Source organism: Lissotriton helveticus, chromosome 5_1 (genome assembly GCF_964261635.1).
Source record: "Lissotriton helveticus chromosome 5_1, aLisHel1.1, whole genome shotgun sequence".
NCBI classification, from domain to species: Eukaryota; Metazoa; Chordata; class Amphibia; order Caudata; family Salamandridae; genus Lissotriton; species Lissotriton helveticus.
Window position 1 is genome coordinate 1809174935 of NC_136065.1, and position 25679 is coordinate 1809200613.

The following is a 25679-nucleotide window of genomic DNA, read 5'->3' on the forward strand; positions in this document are numbered from 1 at the left end:
GCACCGACTACGGCGTCAAGAGGGATGACTGCAGTCTGTTCCCCGTCTCCCCAGGGCTCTGGGTCGAAGCAACGTTGACGTTCGGTGTCGAGGGAACTGAACAGACCGCTGTCGAGATCTCCAGTGACGGTCTCGTCGTCGTCTTCGTCGTCGTTGAGTATTCGACGTCGAGAGGCCCGGCGTCGGCGCTCGCCGTCGAGGCAACACCGCCGTTCGCTGCCGGCGAAGAGGAGAAGGTCGTCGTCGAGGGGATCCTCGACGTCGAGGAGAAGTTCGCCATCGAGGCGAAGGTCGCCGTCGAGGCGAGAGAGGTCGCTGTCGAGGGTGAGACGGTCGCCGTCTAAGAGAAGACGCTCGACGTCGAGGGGGCGACGCTCGCCGGCGAGGGGGCGACGCTCGCCGTCCGGTCGCCGTTCTTCGACGCCAAGAAGGCGCGGAAGGAGTGCTGGCGCCAGGAGTCAGTCTAGCAGGCGCCAGGTGCCTATGGGAGACTCGCCAACACCCCAGCCTGGAAAGGAAGGCGAATCACCGGGTTCAGTGTACTCAGTGGTGTATACCCCTTCTAGGCATAAGTCGGTTACACCCCCTCCTCCTTTGCCGACTTTGTCGGAATCCCCGGGGACGAGAGTATCTCCTGTGGACGACATCTGCACGTTCCAGGATGTTCTCCTGAGGGGCGCAGCAAAATTGGGAATCACGGTGACTGCTCCAACACCTACGACGTCCATGATTTTTGGGACGCTTCATAAGAAGCATTTATCTCGCCCACTACTACCACTTGTACCAGGATTGGTAGAGCCTGCGGAAGAGCTGTTCCTTACCCCAGAAATGACAAAGGCCGCTCCCTCCCTGCTCCTTAAGAAGTACAAGGCCCCGGATTCTGACCCGGCCTTTCTGAGGATGGATCCGATTCCGGATTCGTTTATAGTGACGGCCAGGAAACAGCATTCTACCTCCCCGTCTTCTACTGTACCTCCTGATAAGGAGAGCCGATGGATGGCAGGAAGGCCTGCGGTACAGCATCTACCGCCATGAAGGCGTCTAGCGATGCGGCTCTGCTAGGGCGGTATGATCGTGCCCTGTGGGAATCCCTTCAGCAGTACACGGAACTCCTGCCTCGAGAGAAGGCGGATTTTTAGGAGATCCTGAAGGAGGGGATGCTGGTGTCGAACCAGGTCATCAGCGCGGCTGCTGATGTATCTCTTTTCGCGGCCCATGGGTACTGTCATAGGATCAACCAACGGCGCCATGCTTGGCTTAGGCTCACCTCACTCATGCCGGAGGCTCAGCAGCGCTTGGCCAATCTGCCCTTCTCGGGGGAAACCCTGTTCGGCAAACATGCGGACGATGTGATGGCCCGCATGAAAGCGGAGGCCGAGACCCTGACGGCTGTTGGATTGGAGAAGCCCAAGGAAAAGAAGGCCTACCGCCCGTTCCAAAGACGGTTCGGGGCAGAGGGCGAGGGCAGGCTTCGGGACAGCAGCAGCAACAACAGCAGCAGCAGTTCCGGAGGCCCTACCATAAGCGCCAGAAGGGTAGAGGTGGCCAGCAGTCCTCTACAGCGAACAAAGGCCCGGCTGGGTCTCGACCCTGAGCGGTTACTTCCCCTACTATTTGGAAAGCATGCGGATGAGGAGATGGCCCACATGAAGGCGGAGGCTGAAACCCTGACAGCCGTCAGGTTAGAAAAGCCGCAAGAGAAGAAGACCTTCCGCCCCTTCCAGAGACGTTTTGGTGCCCAGGGAAGAGGGCAAGGTCGTCCAGCTGGGCAGCAGCAACACCAGCAGCAGCAGTACCAGCGGCGTCCATTCCAGAAACGACAGAGGGGTAAAGGCGGCCAGCAGTCCTCCTCGACGCCTAAAGGCCCGGCTGGGTCTAGGCCCTGAGGTGCTACTTCCCCCTCGTCCGTTACCCGCTCCGGTGGGGGGAAGCGTTCAATTTTTTTCTGGCAGAGTGGAGAAAAATTACTTAGGACAAGTGGGTGCTGAATAAGGGAGAGGTGTGGCGCCGCGGCCAGGGCGACTGACGCTGGAATCTGGGGATCAGGGTTCGATCCCCGGCTCCGGCGGCAGGTTAGCCCAGCACCATGCGACTCTGGGCAATAGCTTGCTTAATCTTCCCGACGGCCCCCAGCGCCTAGAGACCCTTACGGGTGATTGTGCGCTTTACAAATGTGGATTATTATCATTATTATTAATATTATTTGCAATGGATACAGTCTTCGGTTCACCAGCCCGCCTCCAGCAATTCCACCGGTCAGCTCGCAGTTTCAGCTGCGCGAGCTCCAGGGCGGAGGCCGATATCCTGTTAAGGAAAAGGGCGATAGAAGACGTACCTCGGTCTCAAAGAGGAAGAGGTCTGTACTCCCGGTTCTTCCTGGTTCGCAAGAAGGACAAGAACGAGTTCAGGCCCATTCTGGACTTGCGACAGGCAAACAAGTGGATTCGCAAAGAAAAGTTTCGCATGCTGTCGTTGCATCAGATTTATCCTCAGTTGCAACAGGGGGACTGGCTATGTGCTATAGACCTACAGGATGCGTACTTCCATGTGCCCATTGCACACAAACACAGGAAGTTCCTGCGATTCCAAGTCGGCGCCAATCATTATCAGTACACAGTACTGCAGTTCGGACTGAAGTCTGCGCCCAGAACATTCTCGAAGTGCATGGCAGTGGTAGCGGCACACCTGCGGAAGAACAAAGTGTTTGTCTACCCGTACCTGGACGATTAGTTGATCAAGGCCTCCTCGTTCTCGGAAGCTCAAGCTCTCTTCCAGAAGACGTGCGTTCTCTTGAACAAGCTGGGGTTGCACATCAACATGTCCAAGTCTGTCCCGACTCCGGTCCAGTGCATACAGTACTTGGGAGCCTCCATCAATACGCTGTCAGCAAGCGTGTCTCCTTCGGAGGAGAGACGATTATCACTCCTTCGGAAGGCTCAGGCTCTTATGACCGCTCCATCTACAACAGTGAGGACGGTGTCTTCTCTACTGGGGTCGATGGCCTCTTGTATCTTCCTCACGCCTCACGCACGGCTGCACATGAGACCATTGCAGGAGTGCTTGGAGGATCAGTGGGATCAGAGGAAAGGATCTTGGGATGACAAGACACGATTTCTCTGCATGCTCTTCAGTCTCTCAAGTGGTGGTGTTCAGCGGAGAATCTCCTCAGACGGGTTCCCTTCCACAAGGACATTCCCACACAGACTATCGTGACGGATGCGTCTCTCCACGGCTGGGGGGCGCACTCCGGAGACTTACAGATTTAAGGAACTTGGTCCCCGACGGAGTCCACGTACCACATCAATTTCCTGGAACTCAGGGCTGTTCACTTGGCACTGAAGGCCTTTCATCCGTCCTTCCGGACCAACTCTCTGCTTGTAAAGACGGACAATACGACCATGATGTATTACCTCAACAAGCAGGGGGGTTTCGAGATCGCGCACTCTGTCTCAGGAGGCGCAGGCGATCTGGCACTGGCTTCTGGCCAGAGGACTACCAATAACGGCTACCCATCTGCCAGGTGTGCAGAATGTTCAGGCAGATGCACTGAGCAGACTGATTCAGGAAAACCACGAATGGGTCATAAACGACGAAGTACTAGGAGAAGTCTTCGCAAGGTGGGGGACTCCAGACGTAGATCTGTTCGCCACCGCCGAAAACAGCAAATGCCGAGACTTCGCCTCCAGGTACTACCAGCCGGGGACGCTGGGGAATGCTTTATTGATCAACTGGTCGAACAGCTTTCTGTACGCTTTTCCACCCATTCCCCTGATTCCCGCGGTGCTCATCAAGCTGTCCCAGTCCAGGGCGCGGATGATCCTGATTGCCCCGGAATGGCCCAGGCAGTGGTGGTTCACGGACCTGCTTCACCGGTCTCTCCTTCCTCACGTACGGCTGCCGTGCAGGCCGGACCTTCTCACGAAGTTTGGGGGGCAGATGTTGCTTCCCAACCTCTCGTCTTTGAGTTTGGCGGCATGGCTCATGAGATAGTGCAATATGGCCATTTGAATCTACCTGAAGATTGCATGGACATACTGAAGGAGGCTAAGCGACCTTCCACTAGGACTTCTTATGCTTACAAGTGGAAGAGGTTTTGCATCTGGTGCAAGTCCAAGAACTATGACCCTACGACTTGTAAGGAAGATGTCATTCTTCCGTATCTTCTACATCTAGTGCAGTCTGGTCTTAATGTCCATTCCATTAAGGTTCATCTCGCTGCGCTGACTGCCTACAGGAAATGCCCTTCACAGACTTCCTTCTTTCAGATCCCTGTGATCAAAGATTTTTTGAACGGCTTGAAGAAAGTGTTCCCTCCTGTCCGGCTTCCTTCGCCTTCATGGGAATTGAATGTGGTGCTGTCCAGAATGATGAAGGGGCCTTTTGAACCTATTCATAAGGCTTCGTTGCAGCACCTGTCCTGGAAGGCGGCGTTCCTCGTGGCCATTACATCGGCCCGCAGGGTGAGTGAAATTCAGGCGTTGTGTTGCCAGGAACCTTATACTGTATTTCATGCTGCTAAGGTTGTTATGCGTACTCACCCTAAATTTCTTCCAAAGGTTATATCTAATTTTCATGTTAACCAGACCATAACTTTACCTACGTTTTTTCAGAATCCTTCCTCTCCAGCGGAAAGGTCCCTGCATTCCCTGGATGTTAGGAGGGTGTTGAAATTGTATCTGGATAAAACCAAGGATATCCGTAGGTCAGACCAATTGTTTATCAATTATGGATCAGTCAGGACGGGTCTTGCTACCTCTAAACAGTCCATCTCGAGGTGGATTGTGTCCTGTATACAATTGTGTTACCAAAAGGCTAATAAGACCTTAGGGGGTAAACCTAAGGCTCATTCCACTAGGGGCAATGCGGCCACGACGGCTTTGCTCCGTAATGTTCCAATTGCAGAAATCTGCAAGGGGCCACTTGGAAGTCAGTCCATACCTTTGCTAAGCATTATTGCCTGGGCACTGATGCCAGGGCAGATGCTCAGGTTGGGCGAAATCTGTTCGCACAGTAGTGGTATTATTATTATTTTCTCTTTCCTCCACCGCCGCTTTGGTGTGGGGATGGGCTTGCCATTCTATTCACTAGATTATGACTATACACAGAGATCCCCTACTACAGAAGGAGTAGTTTCTGTCCTGTAACTCCAGTTCTGTAGTAGGGGTATCTCTGTTATAGTCATAAGCGCCCGCCCTCCTCCCCGGTGGAGAGAGATTTTCATGTAAGAAATGCTACAGGTCTGGCGTGTTACGCCCTCAAAAAGAACTGAAAGTAAAAGGGACCTGCAGTGCATTCTGGGATACTGTGAGGCTTCTGGAAAGTTCTCTTAAAGGCACAGTACCCTGTTCTGAGCCACATAATGGCAGCCTATAGGGCTTGTCTGTCCACTCCTTCCTCTCTATCATTCCAGAGGGTTTTGCTGTTAAAAGCATGGTTTTTCTCTTGGAAAACCCTGGACAGGCTGTGCTGTATGTGGAGTTTTGGTGGAATTTCTAGTTGAAGTACTGGACAGTGTAGCCTGTGGATATAGGCTGCATTATCTGTCTTTAATTCTCTCTTAAGTGTCTGTGCAGTTCGGCATTTTTCGACACCTTAACAGATTATTTTTGATTGATCCGGGGTCCACGCACATGGGCGGGACTATTCACTATAATAATAATAATAATAATAATCTTTATTCGGTTTTTTAGCAGCGCAAAACCATAAAAGTTATCGCAACATACAAAATACACAAGTATTTATAAAAAACAGATATTGTACACAAATTTTTAAAACATATGACCAGATTCTGTGCAAATTGGGTTAGTAGTAAGACGATAATAACCTTCTAAGTTTCCTTCTATTTCAAAGGTTGCTCCTATGCCTCATAATACACTTTAGGAAATTAAGTACGTGGTAACAGGTACATTCCGAATCCAACATCTGTAGTGTTAACATGGCTGGGCGACATTGTCTATAACCCCATCTTTTTAATAGAGGGATTATCCAGATTTTTCGATGGGTATGAAAAAATGTACAAAACAAAATTGTGTGAATGGTAGACTGTTGGGACAAATCGTCACATGGACAAGGGACCAAGTTAGAGCTCCAATTGTTTTTATCAGGGAAAGTCACTAGTCTGTAAAAGAGATTCAATCTGAACCTTGTAAGGAGCATCTTATCATATGCTGTAAATTCCAGGGTCAAATAAAGCTGGATTTTCGGGGAATGCTGTATCATATTCGCATGGGTCACAGATTTTTTGGTCAACAGCGAAGTCAGTCTCAAAGACTCTAGATGGCTCAGCGCGATTTGTTTCAGATCTTTTTTGGATATTTCATTTAATTTTTCTGGAGTGTAATAATACTTTTGTAATCCTAGATCGGAAAGAAATTTCTGATATAGGAGAGCCATACTATTTTATGTACATGATCCAGTTCCATAGAGTCCTGCAAGATGTTTTTGGTCAGCTGGTTATCATCCGACAGCCAGACGCGCCTCCAGAGTAAAAGTGGCTGGATCTTTATTAAGTCTTCGATATATGGGATTCCCAATTCCATGTGTGAGGCATAGATGGAAGAGGCTTTTGGCGTGGACAAAAGTAATCTCATGAAGATGTTTTCTTCTTTTTGTAGTGAACCAGTAGCTGTGTGTCCCCAAATCCCTGCCCCGTATAGGGCGATGGCTTGGCATTTTGCAGCATAAATCTGTAACAATTCTACTGCTGATCTTTTTCCAAGTTTGTTTGAGAAATTCATCAATGCTAGAATTGCTTGTTTAAAAAGATGTCTCCTGGCCTCAACAGCTGCTTTCCAATGTAAGCTGTCATCAATCATGATGCCTAAGTATGGATATTGTGAGGTCTTTTCGATTTTTTGGTCTTTTAAATAGATGGTCTTAGTGACTTTTCGCTTTCCACCCGCTACCATGACAAATGTTTTTTTTACATTAATATGTAAGTCCAGAGCACCCATGAAGTCAGCATACTTAGATAAGGATTTCTGAAGCTCGATAGGAGTGCGTGCTAAAATAACTGCGTCATCCGCATAGAGCAGAGCGGGGATCAGGCGATGTTTCAATCTGGGCAAATCCTGCCCCCCCCTCAACATAGTCTCCTCTAAGCCGTTGGTATACAGTGAGAAGAGGAAGGGGGCTAGGACGCATCCTTGCCTTACTCTGCGCTCTACCCTAAACGTTGCAGTTAACTCTCCTTTTGTCCCATATCTCACTCTTGCAGAGGCTTCGCCATATAGCTCCCTCAAAGTCCAGGAGGGGAGGATCAACCCCTAATGTACTCAGCAGTGACCAGAGCTTCGCATGCGACACGCAGTCAAACGCAGAGGACAAATCCACGTATACCATGTAAATTGATCCTGGCTTTGCATAGATGTATTTCGAAACTAGCATGCTTAAGTTGAGGGCCTGTTCAACTGTTCCATAGCCTTCCCTAAATCCAAACTGGAGATCCGAAAGGATATTTTTATCTCTTGCCCATTGCTGAAGTTTTTCTAGGACCACTCTGCCGACTACTTTGCCTAGGGAGTCAAGCAGCGATATAGGTCGATAACATTTCGTATCCTGACGGTCCCCCTTTTTGAAAATAGGGACCATGATGGAACGTGACCACGACTCCAGCAGTCCGAGATTCGCTGCTGCTGTGCAAACTCTTGTGAGTATTGGTGCCCAAAGGTCACGAAGATGTTTAAATAGATCCACTGGGACCCCATCGGGGCCGGGTGCTTTGCCGCTCTTGCTCATTGATAGTGCCATTTCGATGTCTTGTAGTTCGAAGTCTATCGGTATTGGAAATACTACAGGTGGGAGATTAAAATAATGTTCTTCTGTTAATGATGTTAGTTCAAATATTTTTGAAAAATGGTTCACCCAGGTTTCCTCATCGATGGCAACGTCGATCTGTGGAATGTTAGAGTCCGATAGCAAAGGTGATTTAACAATTCTCCAGAATGACTGACTATCTTTCAAGAGTGCACTTTTATGCAGAGCGTTCCACAAGGACAGTTTCAGCTCGTTTTTCCTTGCCTTTCTGGCGTTATTATAGTTTCGCCGGAGTTGTTGGATCTCTATTTGATCTCTGTTTGCTTTTCCAAGTGCTTTTCTAAGGTTGGTCTGTGCCTTAGTACAATCATGGTTAAACCAGCCTGTGGTACTTGGTTTGTTTTGTTTGGGTACTCTGGTCAGCAGTGTTTTTGCTTGTTCTAATATCATCTTAAAATTTTCCAGGATTTGCTTTGGTTCTGCTTGGGAGTCCAGGCATATCAATATATTGTTATGAGCGGTCTTTAATAAAGTGTTGGTGAGCTTGTTAGGATCCACTTTTTCCCATTTTATAGTGTATCCGTTGTTTTTGCCCAATTCAAGCCTATTTTGTGATAGGGTGCTTGCTATTGTTGCCATAAGAGATCTTGGTTGTTTCATCTGTAAGTTCAAGCTTAGAGCAGAGTGGTCGCTTAGGATATTTTCCAAAATTGTAAAGTTACTGGTTAGGTCTCTTAGACCTTCTGTAGTAATTATATAATCGACTGTGGTCTCGTGCCCCCTTCCTCGATAGGTAGGTTCTAGTTGATTATCTGGTGGTAGAGTAGGGTTTATTACTAGAAGTTCCAAGTCTGAGAGGATCTTGTTCATAGCTGATCCCGTTCGTGAGTGGAGGAAGTGGACGAGTGGGTTCTCGTATTCGTCCATCATTCCACAGGTCTGATTGTTTGTGCAGGGATGTAAATTGAAATCCCCTCCCCAAATTATATGAACGTTACCCTTTCTCTCATAAAGGTGCCGATGGTGAATGATTTTTTCTTGAATTAAAAGAAGGGTGTTTATGAAATTATCATCATCTAGATTATTGTATAGGTTGATTAATATAATGATATGTTTTTTCCCTATTGTGAGAGTGAGCAACTGGAAGTTTGGAAAAGGATCTGCCTCTAATACAATCAGGTCTGTTATTGTGTTCGCTATGTAGGTTGCCAGCCCCCCCCTAGGTCTACCTGAGCTGCTTCGGAGGGCAGGAGATGAGTATGTCTTATATCCTACAAGATGTATGGGCATCGTGACCCATGTCTCCTGTAAGCATATCATTTTAGCATCCTCCAAAAATCGGGCGGCAAAACCATCCTCTATTTTTGATCGGAGACCTGCAATGTTCCAAAAGATCACCAGGAGCTGCAAGATTTCCTTTTCTGTGTCTGCCATTTTAGGCTCTGATAAAACAGGGGGATCATTAGATATGACCGGGGTTACATGTAGGGGGTTCGGGGATTTGACTCGTGGTCAGTCGACCATTTCCAGGCTGTTAAACCGGTTCATAGTCGGTATGCCTGGCCAATTTTGCCCATATGTGATGTCTCTATAGTTGGGTCTGTATGATCGATAGAGCGGTCTGTCCCACTGTTCCCAGTTTCTGACTCTATTTTGTGGTCCCACAGTCTGCCACGGGCCCTCGTGTTGTTGGTAATTCTGGTTTGCTGACCACCAAGAGTTGTCAGAATCACTATATCGATGAGATATTTTAGGCCCAGCTAAGTCTAATTCCCATGGTTGTGGGATTGCTTTTCACCAGATGTTATCGGATTCATTCGCATAGTTGTTATAATATCTTTTTGGGTAGAAATAGGAGAGGGATCTTGTAGCGATCCCTCCAGTTGTATTATTATGTTCCCAGGAGCAGATATACTCAGCTATACTAGAATCCTCGAAAGTGATCACTATACAGTCTCCCCGAAGGCTTTTTTTCCTGTGCCCCACCCAAGGGGTCCTACAAACTGATGTTATCCTGCTTTTCCAGGTTGGCGGAACAGGTCGGTTTGTGTTCAGCCAATGCTGTACTTTATTTTTCAACGACCAATTGAGTTCCATCCCCTCTCCCGTTAGTTCGGGAACCCCCGTCATCACTACCACATAAGGACATGCCTCAGGTGGCATGTTTAGAGGGTGCCTGTTATCAGTGGTCCCTCTCAAAGCTCCTTTGTTATTTGAGAAATTTATCTTTTTGGTGGCAGGAGTTTTGGGGGCCGGTGTGTTTGTGGTTGGAGTATTTACTTTAGGTGTATTTAGTATGGTATTGGTCTGCGGGGGAATTGTAAGGACCTTGGGCGTGGGTTTCTGTACAGGGGGAGCCTTTGGTGCTGTAGGGGCCTTTACTGTGGGTTGCTGTTTGGGCGGCGGGCAGGCTAAGGTTACAGGTTTCTTATGTGTAGGCAATGTAGCCGAGATGTTTGTCCCTGCTTTTGGCGGTCCCTGTAAAGGTATTGCCTTGGGGCAAGTAGCTATTTTAATCAATTGAGCCTCTATGTTAAGCAGTCTAGTCTCTATTGGGCGAATAAAGGAATCTAGGAGGGAAGCTATCTCCTTTATTAGCCTTGATGCTTCTCTTTCCTTGCCCGTTGTTAGTGGGGGACTATTCACTAGATTATGACTATAACAGAGATACCCCTACTACAGAACTGGAGTTACAGGACAGAAACTTCTCCTTCTGCGCAAGCGCCCTGATTACAAGAAATTATTTGCGTCGTTAATAGCCCAGTGCACAAAGCTACAGAAAACAGCAAAATCAAATGCTAGCCAGCATATCCTGGCCTAAACACAGATGGATATAACATTTTTTTTCTCCAAACGGGTCCTTTAAATGTCGGCTGGAAAATCGTGGAGTCTGGGTGGGAAAATACAGCTCCACTCTGCACGAGTGAATACAGGATGTGCTGAGAAGAACACGGGCCCAGTCACTGCTCCTCTCTGCCAAGCTGCTGCAAACCAATTCTTTTCGGCCCATTGACTACGAGGAGTGATTCACTCGAGTAATTTACTCCTGGTGAGCCAGGTCTGCCCTCTGACATGGTTTCCTAATTTACGACCTGTAACAACAAGTTAAAGCCTGACAAATGGTGCGTGCCGCCGCTTTGATATTCTCAGTGGCCGCGAGGCTCACTGAGAACATCAAAGCGGCCGCGAAAATGCCCCAAACGCCGGCAGACTTTGAGAGCATTTTTGAATGCCCCTTACTATAACTCTAGCAGAACAACGCATGCGTGTTGTTTCTACGAGACCTAAAACGAGGGCACAGTGCTCGCGCAAACCCTCGAACCCAGAGAAGTAAACAGAGCGAACGTCCTTGCATCTCATGAACACACGCACATGAAGGACACACTGCTGGACACTAAGCGATATATTGTTCATATATTGCTGAGGCCGCTCTTGCTGAAGATGAGCGCTTTTGGTCCACAGTTTGTTATTAAGGAGCTGAGGACAGGAACATTAAACAGTTTGCTGATTTAAAGATGTTTCCTTGCATGGCCTCAATTAATGTGTTACAAAACATTTATTTGGCCAACCGTGTTTTCCCGATCATTCTTATTGTTCGATTAGACGCTTCTGCGTATATGTTAATAAGCCCCGGTAAATATCATTTAAATGCGATGCTGCGTTTTTTTACATTCATTTATGGCTTAGCATCTGTCCGTATTTGGCGCTCATCAAACTATGTGTGTGTGCGTGTACATGGCTACACGTAATGTACTAAAATAGAATGCAAACACACGTCTTTTATGCACGATGTTAGTGCACTGTACATATTTTAGAAACCTACAAATATGTGACATAAATACATATGGGTATATGTACACATACACACATAAGCATTCATGTCAATATATGTGTGTGTGTGTGTGTGTATATATATAAATATATATGACCACTTGGAGTGCGGGGGTCTCCCAACACGTCACTGGCAAACGTGTAAGAAAATGCACCAAAGTCCTTCCCAACAAATGAAAAGGCGGAGACCAACACGAGAGCAGGTTTAGGAGGCCTTTAATTGTCCATTCCACCAGGGCGAATGCATTTCGGCATTGTGAGCCTTCGTCCGCGCCGTGGAAAAATGAAGAACAAGGAAACAGTCCACACTTAAAATGTCCTGCCGCTGTACGATTGGCTGCGGCTACTCCTCCCCCAAATGGGCTCCGCCAAATGTAGTTGATACTGTAGGTACCAGAAACTACAGGACCCAGAATTCAGCAGTCTGACTCAGAGTCCCATGGCGGTGATGACGATAGGATCCGCCATTTCACAGGACGGTGTGTGCTGTAGATTTGATGTTCCCCAATATTAGACTGAAAAGGCCCCGTTCCCTTCGCACACCCACTCTGTCCAGAGGTCACATTCGCGGGGGCCCGCAGCAATGCCGCTAACTCCACACAAGGCACAGTGTCCTCGCTGTCGCGTTTGACTCCATCCGGATGTTGTGGTGGGCCTGATTAATGTCAATCCATGACGAAAACAAAAGCCGAAGCTTTGCCAGCAAAAGAGCTGACCACTTGGAGTGCGGGTATCTCCCAACACGTCACTGGCAAACGTGTAAGAAAATGCACCAAAGTCCTTCCCAACAAATGAAAAGGCGGAGACCAACACTGGAGCAGGTTTAGGAGGCCTTTAATTGTCCATTCCACCAGGGGGAATGCATTTCGGCATTGTGAGCCTTCGTCAGCGCCGTGGAAAAATGAAGAACAAGGAAACAGTCCACACTTAAAATGTCCTGCCGCTGTACGATTGGCTGCGGCTACTCCTCCCCCAAATGGGCTCCGCCAAATGTAGTTGATACTGTAGGTACCAGAAACTACAGGACACAGAATTCAGCAGTCTGACTCAGAGTCCCATGGTGGTGATGACGATAGGATCCGCCGTTTCACAGGACGGTGTGTGCTGTAGATTCGATGTTCCCCAATATTAGACTGAAAAGGCCCCCCTCCCGTTCCCTTCGCACACCCACTCTGTCCAGATGTCACATTCGCGGGGGCCCGCAGCAATGCCGCTAACTCCACACAAGGCACAGTGTCCTCGCTGTCGCGTTTGACTCCATCCGGATGTTGTGGTGGGCCTGATCAATGTCAATCCATGACGAAAACAAAAGCCGAAGCGTTGCCAGCAAAAGATCTGACCACTTGGAGTGCGGGTGTCTCCCAACACGTCACTGGCAAACGTGTAAGAAAATGCACCAAAGTCCTTCCCAACAAATGAAAAGGCGGAGACCAACACGGAGCAGGTTTAGGAGGCCTTTAATTGTCCATTCCACCAGGGAAAAATGAAGAACAAGGAAACAGTCCACACTTGAAATGTCCTGCCGCTGTACGATTGGCTGCGGCTACTCCTCCCCCAAATGGGCTCCGCCAAATGTAGTTGATACTGTAGGTACCAGAAACTACAGGACCCAGAATTGCTGAATTCTGGGTCCTGTAGTTTCTGGTACCTACAGTATCAACTACATTTGGCGGAGCCCATTTGGGGGAGGAGTAGCCGCAGCCAATCGTACAGCGGCAGGACATTTTAAGTGTGGACTGTTTCCTTGTTCTTCATTTTTCCACGGCGCTGACGAAGGCTCACAATGCCGAAATGCATTCGCCCTGGTGGAATGGACAATTAAAGGCCTCCTAAACCTGCTCCCGTGTTAGACTCCGCCTTTTCATTTGTTGGGAAGGACTTTGGTGCATATAAATATATATATGTACACACACACACACACACACACACACACACATATATGTGTATATATATGGATTATAGATATACATATATAAATACACATATTGTATACATCTCTCTATTACATACCAGCATATTTGGGCACACACCTATTATGTGTATGTACATAAGCATGAAAACACTCACACACATATACAACAAGCAGACACGCACATACACTGTGATTGGCAAGTGATGTACACTACGCAGCGGCGGTTGTATTTATAAAACTGACGTAATGTGCGCACTCCTTTTATGGAAGGGCGTCACTTGGTGTTTACTCTTCACTAACAACAGTACTGCAGATTCCATTCTGAAGCCTGCAGCCGACGGTGTCTGCGTACAGTGGGTCTCTATAAATTGGTATTGACAACAGAACATGGTCTCGCCTATGGGGCCTTATAAGTGTTTAGCCATACATCACTTGATGTTTTTGCACTAAGGATATTGTGCTGGATAACTACACACTATAAGGTCCCAAAGGCGGGACCTATTGGCTATGCCAATGCTTGTTCATTGGGTGAACGTTATCCTTAGATCTCACCTTATTTTTACCCGACATTGTCAGAATTTCATATTTGGAGCACAGTAAGTTCATAAACGTTTTCCCAAAGTCCACAGAATCCGGAGGAGCAAGCTTTTCACATGTTTGATAGGAGAAGTGTTGAGATGTTTTCAGGATTAGACAAAAGAGCATAGACAATCATGTGGTCTCTTATGCCTGGGGCAATCAATAAGCAGTCAGCCACTTAATGGATCATGGAATTTATAAAGCTGTGATATAAAAAGCAAACTAGGCTTTTAAAGAGTGTCTTTCAACATACCTCATAAGATTTTAGGCACCTATGTAGCCTCTTACACAATATCCTTTTACATGGCCTTTCCAAAACTGATTTTTACAAATGATTGCACCGTTTTGGTGTTCCTTATCATTTAAATTTGGGTGCAATGAATGATGCACAGGTCGGTCATGCATCCCTTGGTAATGTCTTGTGAAGTCATCCGGTGCCCCGCTCCCTCTGTAGGCTCTGCTGTTAAATCTGTTCTATGATAATGACTGTGAGGGGCATACCTTTCTTGAAAAATAATTACTTTTACTCTTAATTTAACTCATGTGAGGTTTAGCTGCATATCTGATTGCTGAAAAGAACAGTTGAAATTGCTGTGCTGAAGATAGGTTCACAAACCTTAGACAACAAATTAAAGGAATAACTACTTATTATTGAATGCTGCTTTTTTTCTGCCTTACCCTCTATAAAATGCATTGCAAAATGAGAAATAACAGGACAAATGTTTTTTTTTCTTCATAACAGTTTTTGGAGGTTTGTAATAAGACTTCGCCATTACGGCCTATGGAATTAAGCAGCACATGACCAGGTACACACCCTTGAATAACATGAACACAGGAAACTAGCACAGTCCCACACAATCCCCCCCTCAGATCCAGAAAGGCCCCCCAATTGATCCCCGTGCCAAGAACACTGGAAGTTTACAGTAAGTACCCTTATGTGGTATCTCCATAAGTTCGTATCTCAGTGTCTAACTGGGCATCAATAGTGCACACTGGGGCTAGAACTATACACCTGTAATCAGCCTAGTGCTGCCATATCCTCAGGTGTTTTGGAGGACAACCCCTGGCCTGGAAGACCGCTATTTCTGTGCCCGTACACTGGTCCATACCTCTTTTCCTTGCGCCTATAAACGATGAGGAGTTCACTTTACACATCTTAGCAATGTCCTCGTTTATAGTGTTCCCGCCAAGACCCTCTGTACTATGGAGAAGGATCAATTTGGAATCTAACGGGATCTCCCGAGTCAGCATGACACTCGCCACCAGAGTAACAAGTGTGTTTTAAATATCAAATAGTTTTTCAGATGCCTAGCCTAGCAACTTGGTAAGTTATGGATTGACGAGTGTACCCTTATCTTGGAATTGTTCTCTTAATGTTAATGCAGGTCCATCACCTATGTTAGTGGTACTCCCTTAAGTGGAAAGTGTTATTGGCAGTCCTGTTTTAGAGCAGTATAGTTTGTGCAGATGCCCTGTTCCCTGACAGTGTTTCAGAGAAATGGATTTGGAATGTATGAGACAGTGCAAACAAGGAGAACTTCTTTCATTAATTATGCAAATGTTTCAGAGAAGAGAACAAACTAACCTACTAATTTTTCTGTTTTCCTAGGTTGTCGGTGATGTGGACACCTCCTTGCCCCACACACTGGAGGAGCTGGGAATACATTTAACCAAGGAGGAGCTAAAGCTGAACATCAGGCCACTTTTGCGTCTAGTCTGCAAGAAATTCTTTGGGGACTTCACAGGTAACTTCTGAACTGACCCTGTTGTCCTCTGGCGGCCCAATCAGTTAAATGGAGGAACGAGTGAGGCTCAGTCATGACTGTCAAGGCAGCACAGAAATGTGTGTCTGTGGTTATGCTCTGATTGTATTTTATTGATGTAGCGTTTGTACCTAATCGCTTTACGCCTGACAGTAAAAACATATGAAAAGATCTGGAAAAGTTTGGGATCGAATTCAAATGACAGGCAGCAAGGACACACAAGTTGACAATGTGGTTGGGTCACAAAATAATGAATTGATTGAAACCTAATATTTTGGGGATTGTAGAGGAAAAAGACCAAAAAAATAAGAGCAGGAACATACAAAGTGGTTTAAGATTTACTGTAGTTGAGGCCATAACTTGAATACATTTGAAGACAAGACATAGCCATAGCATAAACTACTTTCTAGTATGTAGATAAGAGAAGAAATTCACAATTTAGGAAAGTTGGAAATCTGTGATGAATGGAATAAATAAGCGTACAGTGAATGGGAGGAATTGAATATACAGGGAGAATAATTAGGATAGAAGAGTAACATAGATGAAATAGCGCACAACTCCGGTGTAAGAAAGTGCCTCTTGTGACCTGGGTAGCCCCCACTTTTTTGCCTGGAAAATGATGTGGGTTCGGATGAAAGTGCACAGGGTCTCTGCCAACCAGGTGCCCTGTGCCAGAGCTCCTTCCCTAAAACTGTACCAGGATTGGCACTTCAGATCACTTGTAAGTTCCTAGCTAATGGTACTGTGGTACCCAAGTGCATTGGGCCTGAAAAGGGTCCCCTAGGGACACCTCACCAAGGCCATGCACACTGCCACTGCAGCCTGCGTGCCTTGGTGCAGAGAAAAACAACATACTGCCTGTGTGCCGTGCCAAGCAATACTGCCTAAGGTATAGCCAAGTCACCCCTTTAGCAGGCCTTACAATTCCTAAGGCAGGGTGAACTATATTTAAGGTGTGGGCATATCTGCATGAGTAGATATGCCCCTACAATAGTCAAGTCTGTTCTTTACATTGTAAGTGCCAGTAAAGCCATAGAGATTACATGGGTTGGAAACTCGACAACTCAAGTTCCCCAGAACCATGATGACTTCAATGAACGCAGGCGTGTTTGGTACCAAACAACTCCTTTAGATAAATCCATAATGATGCCATTGTGAGTTTTATTAAACCATGTACTCAGAGGGCACCTCAAAGGTGCCCCCTAGGACCTACCAATCCTGGTTTGGTCTTTGACTGGCTTGATCATTTGTCTTGGTAAGGCAGATGCACATACATAATTGAATACAATTCGAGCATTATGGGAGGTAGATGGAGTGGATGCTCTACAGAGTGTTCAGGTAGAGTACAGGTACCTTCAGATAACCCCAGGGTCATTCAAACACCTCTTCAGTGAAAGCACAAGGCTCAAGTGCCTTGACAAAGAGGTTGAGCATGTGCATTTGGAGCTTGGGACAAGAGGTGCTGGAGCCTCTCATAGGGTACATGGAAGGGATGAGAAACCGTGTGGAGTTATGAGGGAAGGCTACAAGGCATATATAGCGAGCACTCCCAGATCTAGCCTTTAAACTCCTCACTTTCATGTGCTCACCTTTCTTATGAGAATGAGCAAACATGCACAGTTGTAACTGGTTTCATGAAGGTTAAGAGCATCCCAGTATGTTAATAGGTTGTCCCTATTGCATGAATACCCCTTTTGGTTTTTCACTTTCCCGCTCACGTTGGGCCTAATCTATTGATGCAATGTTGCTGCTGTGGTTATTTTTCACCACTATCTTTTGCATATTGTTGCCCAATCCACATTGTATACCACTGCTCAAGGCAATTCACTTAATGCAGTGTTATTCATTTCTTCTGTTGGTATCACACTATAGCATTACTCTGGCAATGTGCCTTGCCTATACTAGCAGTGCCACTTTGTAGGACGTTGGCTATGTATATAGTATGCCACTTGGTGGTTATACCGTGCACAGAGTCCAGGGGTTCCCCAAAAGTGTACAGGTCTCAATGTGCTCTATTAGTGGTAGTGTGGGCTAGCAATCTTAGGCCCAACATAGAGGAGTGTAGGACATTTATTACACAACATTGATCAATATTGGACACACAACTCAAAAAAGGAGATCCACAGCAATTTTACGAAAATAAGCTTTCCATTTAATTTTAAGACCAAGACCTTCGCAATAAGGCAAGTATGTTTTTAGCTAAAAATACTTTTCACTTCAAAAAGTAGACAATTAGTGCAATTTCTGAACAGTTCAATGTTATCGTATGGAGGAAAACAATGTGGTTGAACAGGTAAGTACAACACTTACAATTCCAGTCTTCGGGACCAGAGGTCAGGTGAGTACCAAAAGTGCACACCCAGCAGCACAGCGGTGGCCGGATGCAGAGGTCAAAATCGGAGGTCGACCCAATGAGTTTCAATGGAGAATGGGGGTGCTCAAAGCCACACTACTTGCAGGTAAATGAATCAGTTGCAGGGTCAAACTTTGGGGGTTAGGTCAAGCACAGGTGCCACAAATTAGCACCAAACATACACCACCAGCGGCACAGTGGTAGCCGGGTGCAGGGTGTAAATTCAGCATGCTTTTCAATGAGGATTCTGCTTTCAATAAAGGCTGCAGGCTTCGCACCGGAGGATGCAGGAGGCAGACCAATGACAGCAGAGGTATGTGGAGATGTAGAGGATCGTAGGGGCGCCGTCGATTCAGCTCACCAAGGCGCAGGAGCTTCGGGTGCAGGATTGTCTTCAGACGTCAGTCTTTTTACTGGAGCTCGTCGTGGTCAAGGGGAAGCCTCTGGATTCAGGCTGCAGGCATCGTTGTGGAGTCCAGGAGAGGTCAGCCAACGCTAGACTTGAGGTCTGGATCGCTGGGGAACCTGTTCTGGGTCGGTGGGCCGGCCACATGGACGCGAGCCGTAGGCATCTGGTGCTGAGTGGGCAGGACTTGTGGATCCACAGGGCACCGGAGTGCTTTGTGTTGGATTCTTGGAGACAGAATCACTGTTCTCTGGAGTTCTAGTTTTTCTCAAAGTTCAGGCAGTCTTACTGGGGTTTCTGGAAGTCTCTGGCTACAGAACAGGCGTCATCTTCTTGCAGGGTCTTGGAAGGTGGAGGCAAGCAAGTCTGTTGTTGTCTTCAGGCTTTGCTGCACTGCGTCTTCATTCATCGTTCTTAGGTTGAAGGTAACTGACTTCTATGCCTGGGGAAGCCACCTATATACTATATTTAGGGGGTGTTTGAGGGGAGTAGTAGGTAGGGCCAGTGGGCACCTTACTAGGGATGACTACACCCACTATTATGCCACCCTTCTGTGGGAGGGAGCATAGACATAGCCCTGATTTGAGGAGTCCCATTATCTTCAAGATGGAGTGGACTGAAAAATGTGCTTAACTTCGCCTCCTCCACCTGAGTGGTGGAGTTGGCAATGGTGGGCCACCTCCTAGCCTTTCTAAGTTTTCCCTCCCAAACTTACTACAACAGAATCCCATTTGCTCACACACTTGTTTTGGTACTTTAGTGCCCAGCCCTGGAAACATGCCTCTTACTATTCTCACTGTGCGTTTTCTGATTTTTTGCTCACATGATCGTTATTTTGCTCTTCAGTTGGTGAACTGGTGTCCAATACTGCTTTATTCTTGAGGGTATAGTTATATTATTTTTCCTTCACATTGTGTTGTACTCCCCGCACACTATATTCCTGGCTCCAGCTATCTGAGGTTTACCGCCATAGCAGAAAGATTGCTCCTTCATTATGGAATGGGTTCTAGCAGGGGAGAGGTTTTCTCTTCAGTTGCTAAATAATGTTTTCCCTGTCTTGTTGCAGGTTTTGTGGATATGTGTGTCCAACATATCTCTTCACCGAAGACTGGAGCGAAGGCCAAAATTGAGCACAATTACATGGGTGGCATTGACTCAGACCTGGGCGAGGCCATGATCGAGTGCGATCCTGATGTAAGAGAACCTTTGGTAGTAAAAGGGTGAGGGTTAGGTATCCACCTTGGGCAGCTGTTCTATGTGGTTATAGGAGAAACTCTTACAACTGAATGTCCATGAATAATTCATATATTTTCAGAGATGCAACAGACCAAACAGTGGTCAGAATTTCATTTTAATATGGAAGCACCAATTTTTCTGATATAGGAATTTGGGTGGGTTGGACCCCAGTAATAATTTCCATCACTCTGTCATACATTGAAACCAAAGATGTAGGTGTCCCAGGCACTAAATCCGGCACCAGTTCCTTCTGAGATATGATAACATTTTAGCAAGGGTTTAAAAAAGATCATTAGGTGGATTTTTCATACTTTGCTTTTTTGTTAGGGTCCCCTGATGTGTCACACAACGAAGATGTACAGTACAGATGATGGAGTGCAATTTCATGCTTTCGGCAGGGTGCTGAGTGGCACAATCCATGCTGGACAGCCGGTGAAGGTACTTGGTGAGAATTACACCCTGGAAGATGAAGAAGACTCCCAGATCTGCACTGTGGGTCGCCTCTGGATCTCGGTAGCTAGGTAGGATTACACTTTTTTATGAACAAGTTTAATATCTGTGTATGTACACTGCCAAAATCTTCTTTTGGTTGTTCACATTGTTTCTTTGTTATAGTGGTTTGTGATCAGTGTATATCTGCGACTACTGTAAAAACAACAGTTGATGGACAGAATGCAGGACAATGTCATACGTTCACCCCGGTACAGAGGTCTGGGCCTAAATCCATCGTTTTTTTGCTCACCTTGCTGTTCCAGTTTGAACCCAGCCGTATGCAAATCAGTCTTGACCCTGTGCCTCATGGGAACAGTCCAGCTCGAACTGCCAAGTCAGGTCCTCCCTGGACTGGAAACAAGCATCCTAGGACCGGTTTCGGGGGTTTCACCCCTCTTCTGCCAGGATAGCTTGATTCCAGTGGCATGGAAAGCAAGGGACCCACGTCTGGGCATACCCGTCCCACTCGAGGTGACAAGTACAAAAACAACAGTTGATGGACAGAATGCAGAACAATGTCACACATTCACCCCAGTACAGAGATCTGGGCCTAAATCCATTGTTTTTTTGCTCACCATGCTGTTCCAGTTTGAACCCAGCCATATGCAAATTAGTCTTGACCCTGTGCCTCATGGGAACAGTCCAGCCCCACTGCCAAGCCAGGTCCTCCCTGGACTGGAAACAGGCATCTGCGACTACACCATAATAGCTTCCTTTTATAACTCTACAAAACTCTAGAGTCTCTGAGTAGGCATGACTGGTATGAGTATAGTATCTCACTTCATACAGCAGTATATTCTTCAAGACCTCAATAGTATATCTTAAGCGTCAGTTTGTAGTCTGTCATCCTTTGTCGGGGTTGCACTGGATAGTTCGGCATGAAGGCGATGTACATATATAGATCAACCCTTTCAAAGTAAAAATAACTGTCAAGGTGAATTTAAAACAGGTAAATGTTTGTTTTTTAATGAATCAAACAACCTACTTATGTAAATCATAAACTATTAAAACTGAGTTTTCTTTCGGATCCCCATAGTCATTTTTAATGCACACCTATCTCACCCATTCTACTTACATTTCCTTACTCACCTTCACAATTCACATCGGCAAAAAAGAAAAGATCTCCAGTAAAGAGCCCCCTTAAGGAGCTTGTTGGGCATTGCAGCACCCGCCCAACGAGGAGCTGCCCGATGATGAAGCATGACACCCCTTGGTGTGTGTGAGGCCCCTTGCTCCTAAAAGGAGCGCCCCCCTTTCCAAATAAGTACAGATTGCATGAAGTCATTGATAACTAGTTATTGCTCATTTTGCTGTTGGAGGAAAATGTCCTGACATTTTATCGCTGCTTTTGAACACTGCTACTAACTATAAAGATAGAAATACAAAGAATAGCACAATCTGTGATGTAGAGAACTGCAGTAAACAGAGCAAACACTTCAGTTCAAAGGGCGGAAGCAGTTAGTCTGATGCATTAATGTTTCCCAAGATTCTTCTTTGGACTTGTCTTTGCCTTCTACTTTTCTGTGCATTTCACTTTTTAGTCAGTGGCAGACGGGCTAGTGAAAAAATATATTATGGACTACTTGCAGTAGAAGTCACTCTTGCACTCCGCTCAAGTCAGGTTCCGCCCACACCATGGTACAGAAATTCCATTGCTTGCCAGTTCGAAATGAGCTGCGAATGATACTTGACCAGGGCAGTGTAGCTGCGCTGATCCTACTTCACTTGTCCACTGACTTCGACACTGTCTGTTGTTCTTAGCTTTTAAGAAAGCTGGCGAAGTTGGGGATCTGGGATACTGCTTTGCAATGGTTGCACTCTGCTCCTTTTTGGTGGGTAGGAACCAAACGGTCCTCATTCCACCTTCTAGATCATCTACTCACCCCCTACTTGCAGAGACCCTCAAAGGCTGTCCCTGAGCTTCACTCTTTTCATCTGTATGTGTCACCACATGCTAAGCGTCTGAACATTACTATTTTCCACTCTAAAGATTGTTCTGTAAATTGACTGTGACTCTGCTTGTGCAAATTTTCAACCTGGGCTGAAAGCAGTGGCAGACTCGACCACTACTAATGGTTTGGAGTTGAATACTGACAAAACGTAGGTGCTTGTTTTAGATGATCCTCCCTCTTTGTGGCCATTTTTTATGGTGGTTGTAAACTGCAAGTAGAACTGAAGTATCAGTATGAGGCCTGGTGCCTTCGTACTACTCAACTTTTCAGTAGCATTTACACGTATCATGGTACTCATCTTCAGTGTGTGGTAGACCTAGCTGTTTGTGGCCTTGCCTTAAAATGGCTCCAGTCATTTCTCTCTCATAGATGTCAGACGATCTCCTTCTCCCGTTTTTGTTCTTCCACTAAAACACTTAAATATAGTGTCCCTAAAGTCTTGTTAAACCCTACAATTTTTAATGGGTGTATGGCCCCACTTGCTTCAATCGTGTGGACTCTGTGTCGTATCCTATGCTGACGACACACAATTCATGTTCTCTATTGAACAGATGTCTAAATATAATCTTTTAAACCCTGCCTTAGTATGGTCAGCACTCTTTTTGAATTAATCAGAAATCTAGATTTTTGGACCTACTCAAGACATGGCTAATACATGGTGATTCACTCAGCTAGGAGTATTACATGCACTGTCCACTGCGAGGAACTTGGTGGTCAAATTTGACTCTGATCTCTACTGTTGATCTCCTTTACTGGCAGGTGCTGCCACCTGGTTTTTGTTACTGCGATCTTAAAAAAAGACTCTCGACATTCTCCCTGCCAACACTTTTAAATGTATTGTCCGTTGTTTATTGCAGACCGAGTGAATTATGCCAATTCCCTTTATCTTGGCCTTACCCCACTGTCTCACTTACCACCTGCAGGTTGTCTAAAACACAGCAGCAAGGCTCATTCTTAGGTGCCCCATCACCAGGCAATGTCACAACACCTAAAAATGCTTCATGGCCCCCAGTACCTGTAGGAAGCTGGCACTTTATATGTTATCCCGCTAGGTGGTTATAGCGTGCAGAGTCTAGAAGTGTATTGGGCTCACTGTAAACCCAAAGTGTTCTATTTGTGGTAGTGTGGCGAGCAACCTTAGGCCTAACACTGAGAAGTGTAAGGCATTTGTTATACTTACCTTGACCAATAAATGACCCACAACTCAAAATGGAGATCCACACCAATTTTAGAAAAATAGGCTTCTCTGAAGTTTTATTTTAAGACCAAGATGTACGCAAAAAGGTAAGTACCTTTTTCAGAAAAAATACTTTATACTTTAGAAAATGGAAACTTTGTGCAATTTTCAAGTTTTGCAATGTAAACCTATGGAAAGAAAACAAGAATGCAGTTTTCCAAGTAAGTGTTTGACTTACAGATTCAGTCTTCAGGGTTTCAGGTCAACGTCGGGCAAGGTTCAAATCGCACCAAAACTGTGGCACTGGGGCGGCTGGGTGCAGAGGTCAGATTCGGAGGCAGTGCCTAATGTTAATTAATGGAGAATTAAGGTTCTCAAAGTCGTGCTGTTCACAGGTGAGTAAAGCGGTGTCAAGGGTCGATCTCCCTAACTTAAGGTTAGTACCAAGGGGGGCCACAAGGCAGCACCAAACTTAAACCCTCAGCAACACAGGGGCGGTCGGGTGCAGAGTACCAACTCAATCCCATGGGGGAGATTGAATTTGAAGAGAGGCTGCAGGCTCAGGAGGCCGAATGAAGAAAACCAACAGCTGCCTTGGAAATTCTAGGGACACTGTCGATCAGGATCCCAAAGGCCCAGGAGCTTTTTGTACAGGGGTTAGTCTTCAGCATGAGAAAACTCTTACCGGGCAGGTCGCCGTCAGGAGTCTTTAGGTTGAGGATGCAGGCCTCAGGGTGAAGTCTGGCAGCGGTCAGCCCACGGTGGACTCGTACGCCCAAGCGCTGGGGAACCTTAACAGGGCCAGTCGGCCACTTTGACTCGGTTCGTGGGCATCTGGTGCAGAGGTGGATCCAGAGGTTTCTTCTGGACAAGTCCGCTGTCCATGGGATGTTTAGAGTCTTTATCCAAGGCAGGCTGTCCTCCCAGGGCTTTGGAGGTTGCTGGGTCTGCAGGACGAGTCGTCTTTTTATAGCAGAGGCAAAAGGCAGCAGACAAGCGGGCGAAGAGTCAGTCACTGGTCCTTCTCTCATGCTGGTGTGGCTGTTCAGTGTCTGGGATTCTTAGGCCTTCATAAATCTGATTTCAGGGTCTGGGGGTGCCACCTAAATACTAGATTTAGGGGCATTACATGGGAGTCACAGGTAGGGACCATTGGGTTCTTTACCTGGGGTGCCACCCTGCGGTGGAAGGGGGCTAGTCCTAGCTCTGATTGGATACATCCCGCCATCTTCAACTGGTGGGCACTGAAAAATTTGCTTCCCTTCGCCTTCAACAACTGAGGGGTGGATTTTGGCAACGGGGGACGTCTCCCTTATTCTCACTTAGTTTTCCCGCCGGTTCTGGTGCCAAAAGTGGGGGTTTGAAACGGAGGGTTGCCATCTGCTGCAAGCATCAGAGGCTGGTGTCGCCTTAAAAAGGTTGCAAGGTCTTTGAAGCTTCCCTCTCGAGCGCTGTGCCTTCCTGCGGGAGGAGGTGTGACACATCCGCCCAGGATGGGTTTTGTTTCTGGCCTCAGAGAGCAAGGGCTTTCAACACAGGGGTTCAGAACATGTTTGGTGGTGGCAGGCTGCCTAAAATAGTCAGAGACCACACTAGGGTTGGTAGGATTTCAGGGTCACCTCTGAGGTGCCCTTTGGGAACATGTTGCAATAAATCCAACACTGGCATTAGTGTGGGTTTTTGAGAGGAGTTGTTTGGTACCAAACACTCCTGGATTTAGTGAGGCCATCATGGTGATGGGGAAGTCGAGTTGTTGAGTTTCCAACCCATGTAGTCTCTATGGCTTCCTTGGCACTTACAATATCAAGAATAGACTTAAATATTGTAGGGGTTTATCTGCGCGTGCAGATATGCCCACACCTGAGATATAGTGCATCCTGCCTTAGGGCTTGTATGGCCTGCTAGAGGGATGACTTACCCATAACTTAGGCACCTTTGACATGGCACAAGTGTGCCATGTTGACTTTGTTGCTTTTCTCTGCACCAAGGCATGCATGCTGCAGTGGCAGTTTGCATGACCTTGGTAAAGGGTCCCTATGGGACCCTCTTCAGTTCCAGTGCCCTAGGTATCAAGGTTACCATTTACTAGGGACTTACAGGGAGGTCTGAAATGGCCAATCTTGGTACAGTTTTAGGAAAAGAACACTGATACTGAGAACCTGGACAGTAGGGTCCCAGTGCACTTCAGTCAAAGTTGCATCAAAAGCCAGGCAAAAGTGGGGG

At 46.6% G+C, this 25679-nt stretch overlaps 1 protein-coding gene across 2 annotated transcripts in view; it reads left to right on the forward strand.

Moving 5' to 3' along the window:
* The window catches only part of EFTUD2 (elongation factor Tu GTP binding domain containing 2), a 283894-nt gene that overhangs the window by 206865 nt on the left and 51350 nt on the right, over positions 1–25679 (forward strand). For both annotated transcript variants that reach the window (XM_078645140.1, XM_078645139.1), the window contains exons 14-16: positions 15687–15822; positions 19666–19793; positions 20163–20356. In XM_078645140.1, the coding sequence (XP_078501266.1) occupies positions 15687–15822; positions 19666–19793; positions 20163–20356 (458 nt within the window). The remainder of the gene's footprint in view (positions 1–15686; positions 15823–19665; positions 19794–20162; positions 20357–25679) is intronic.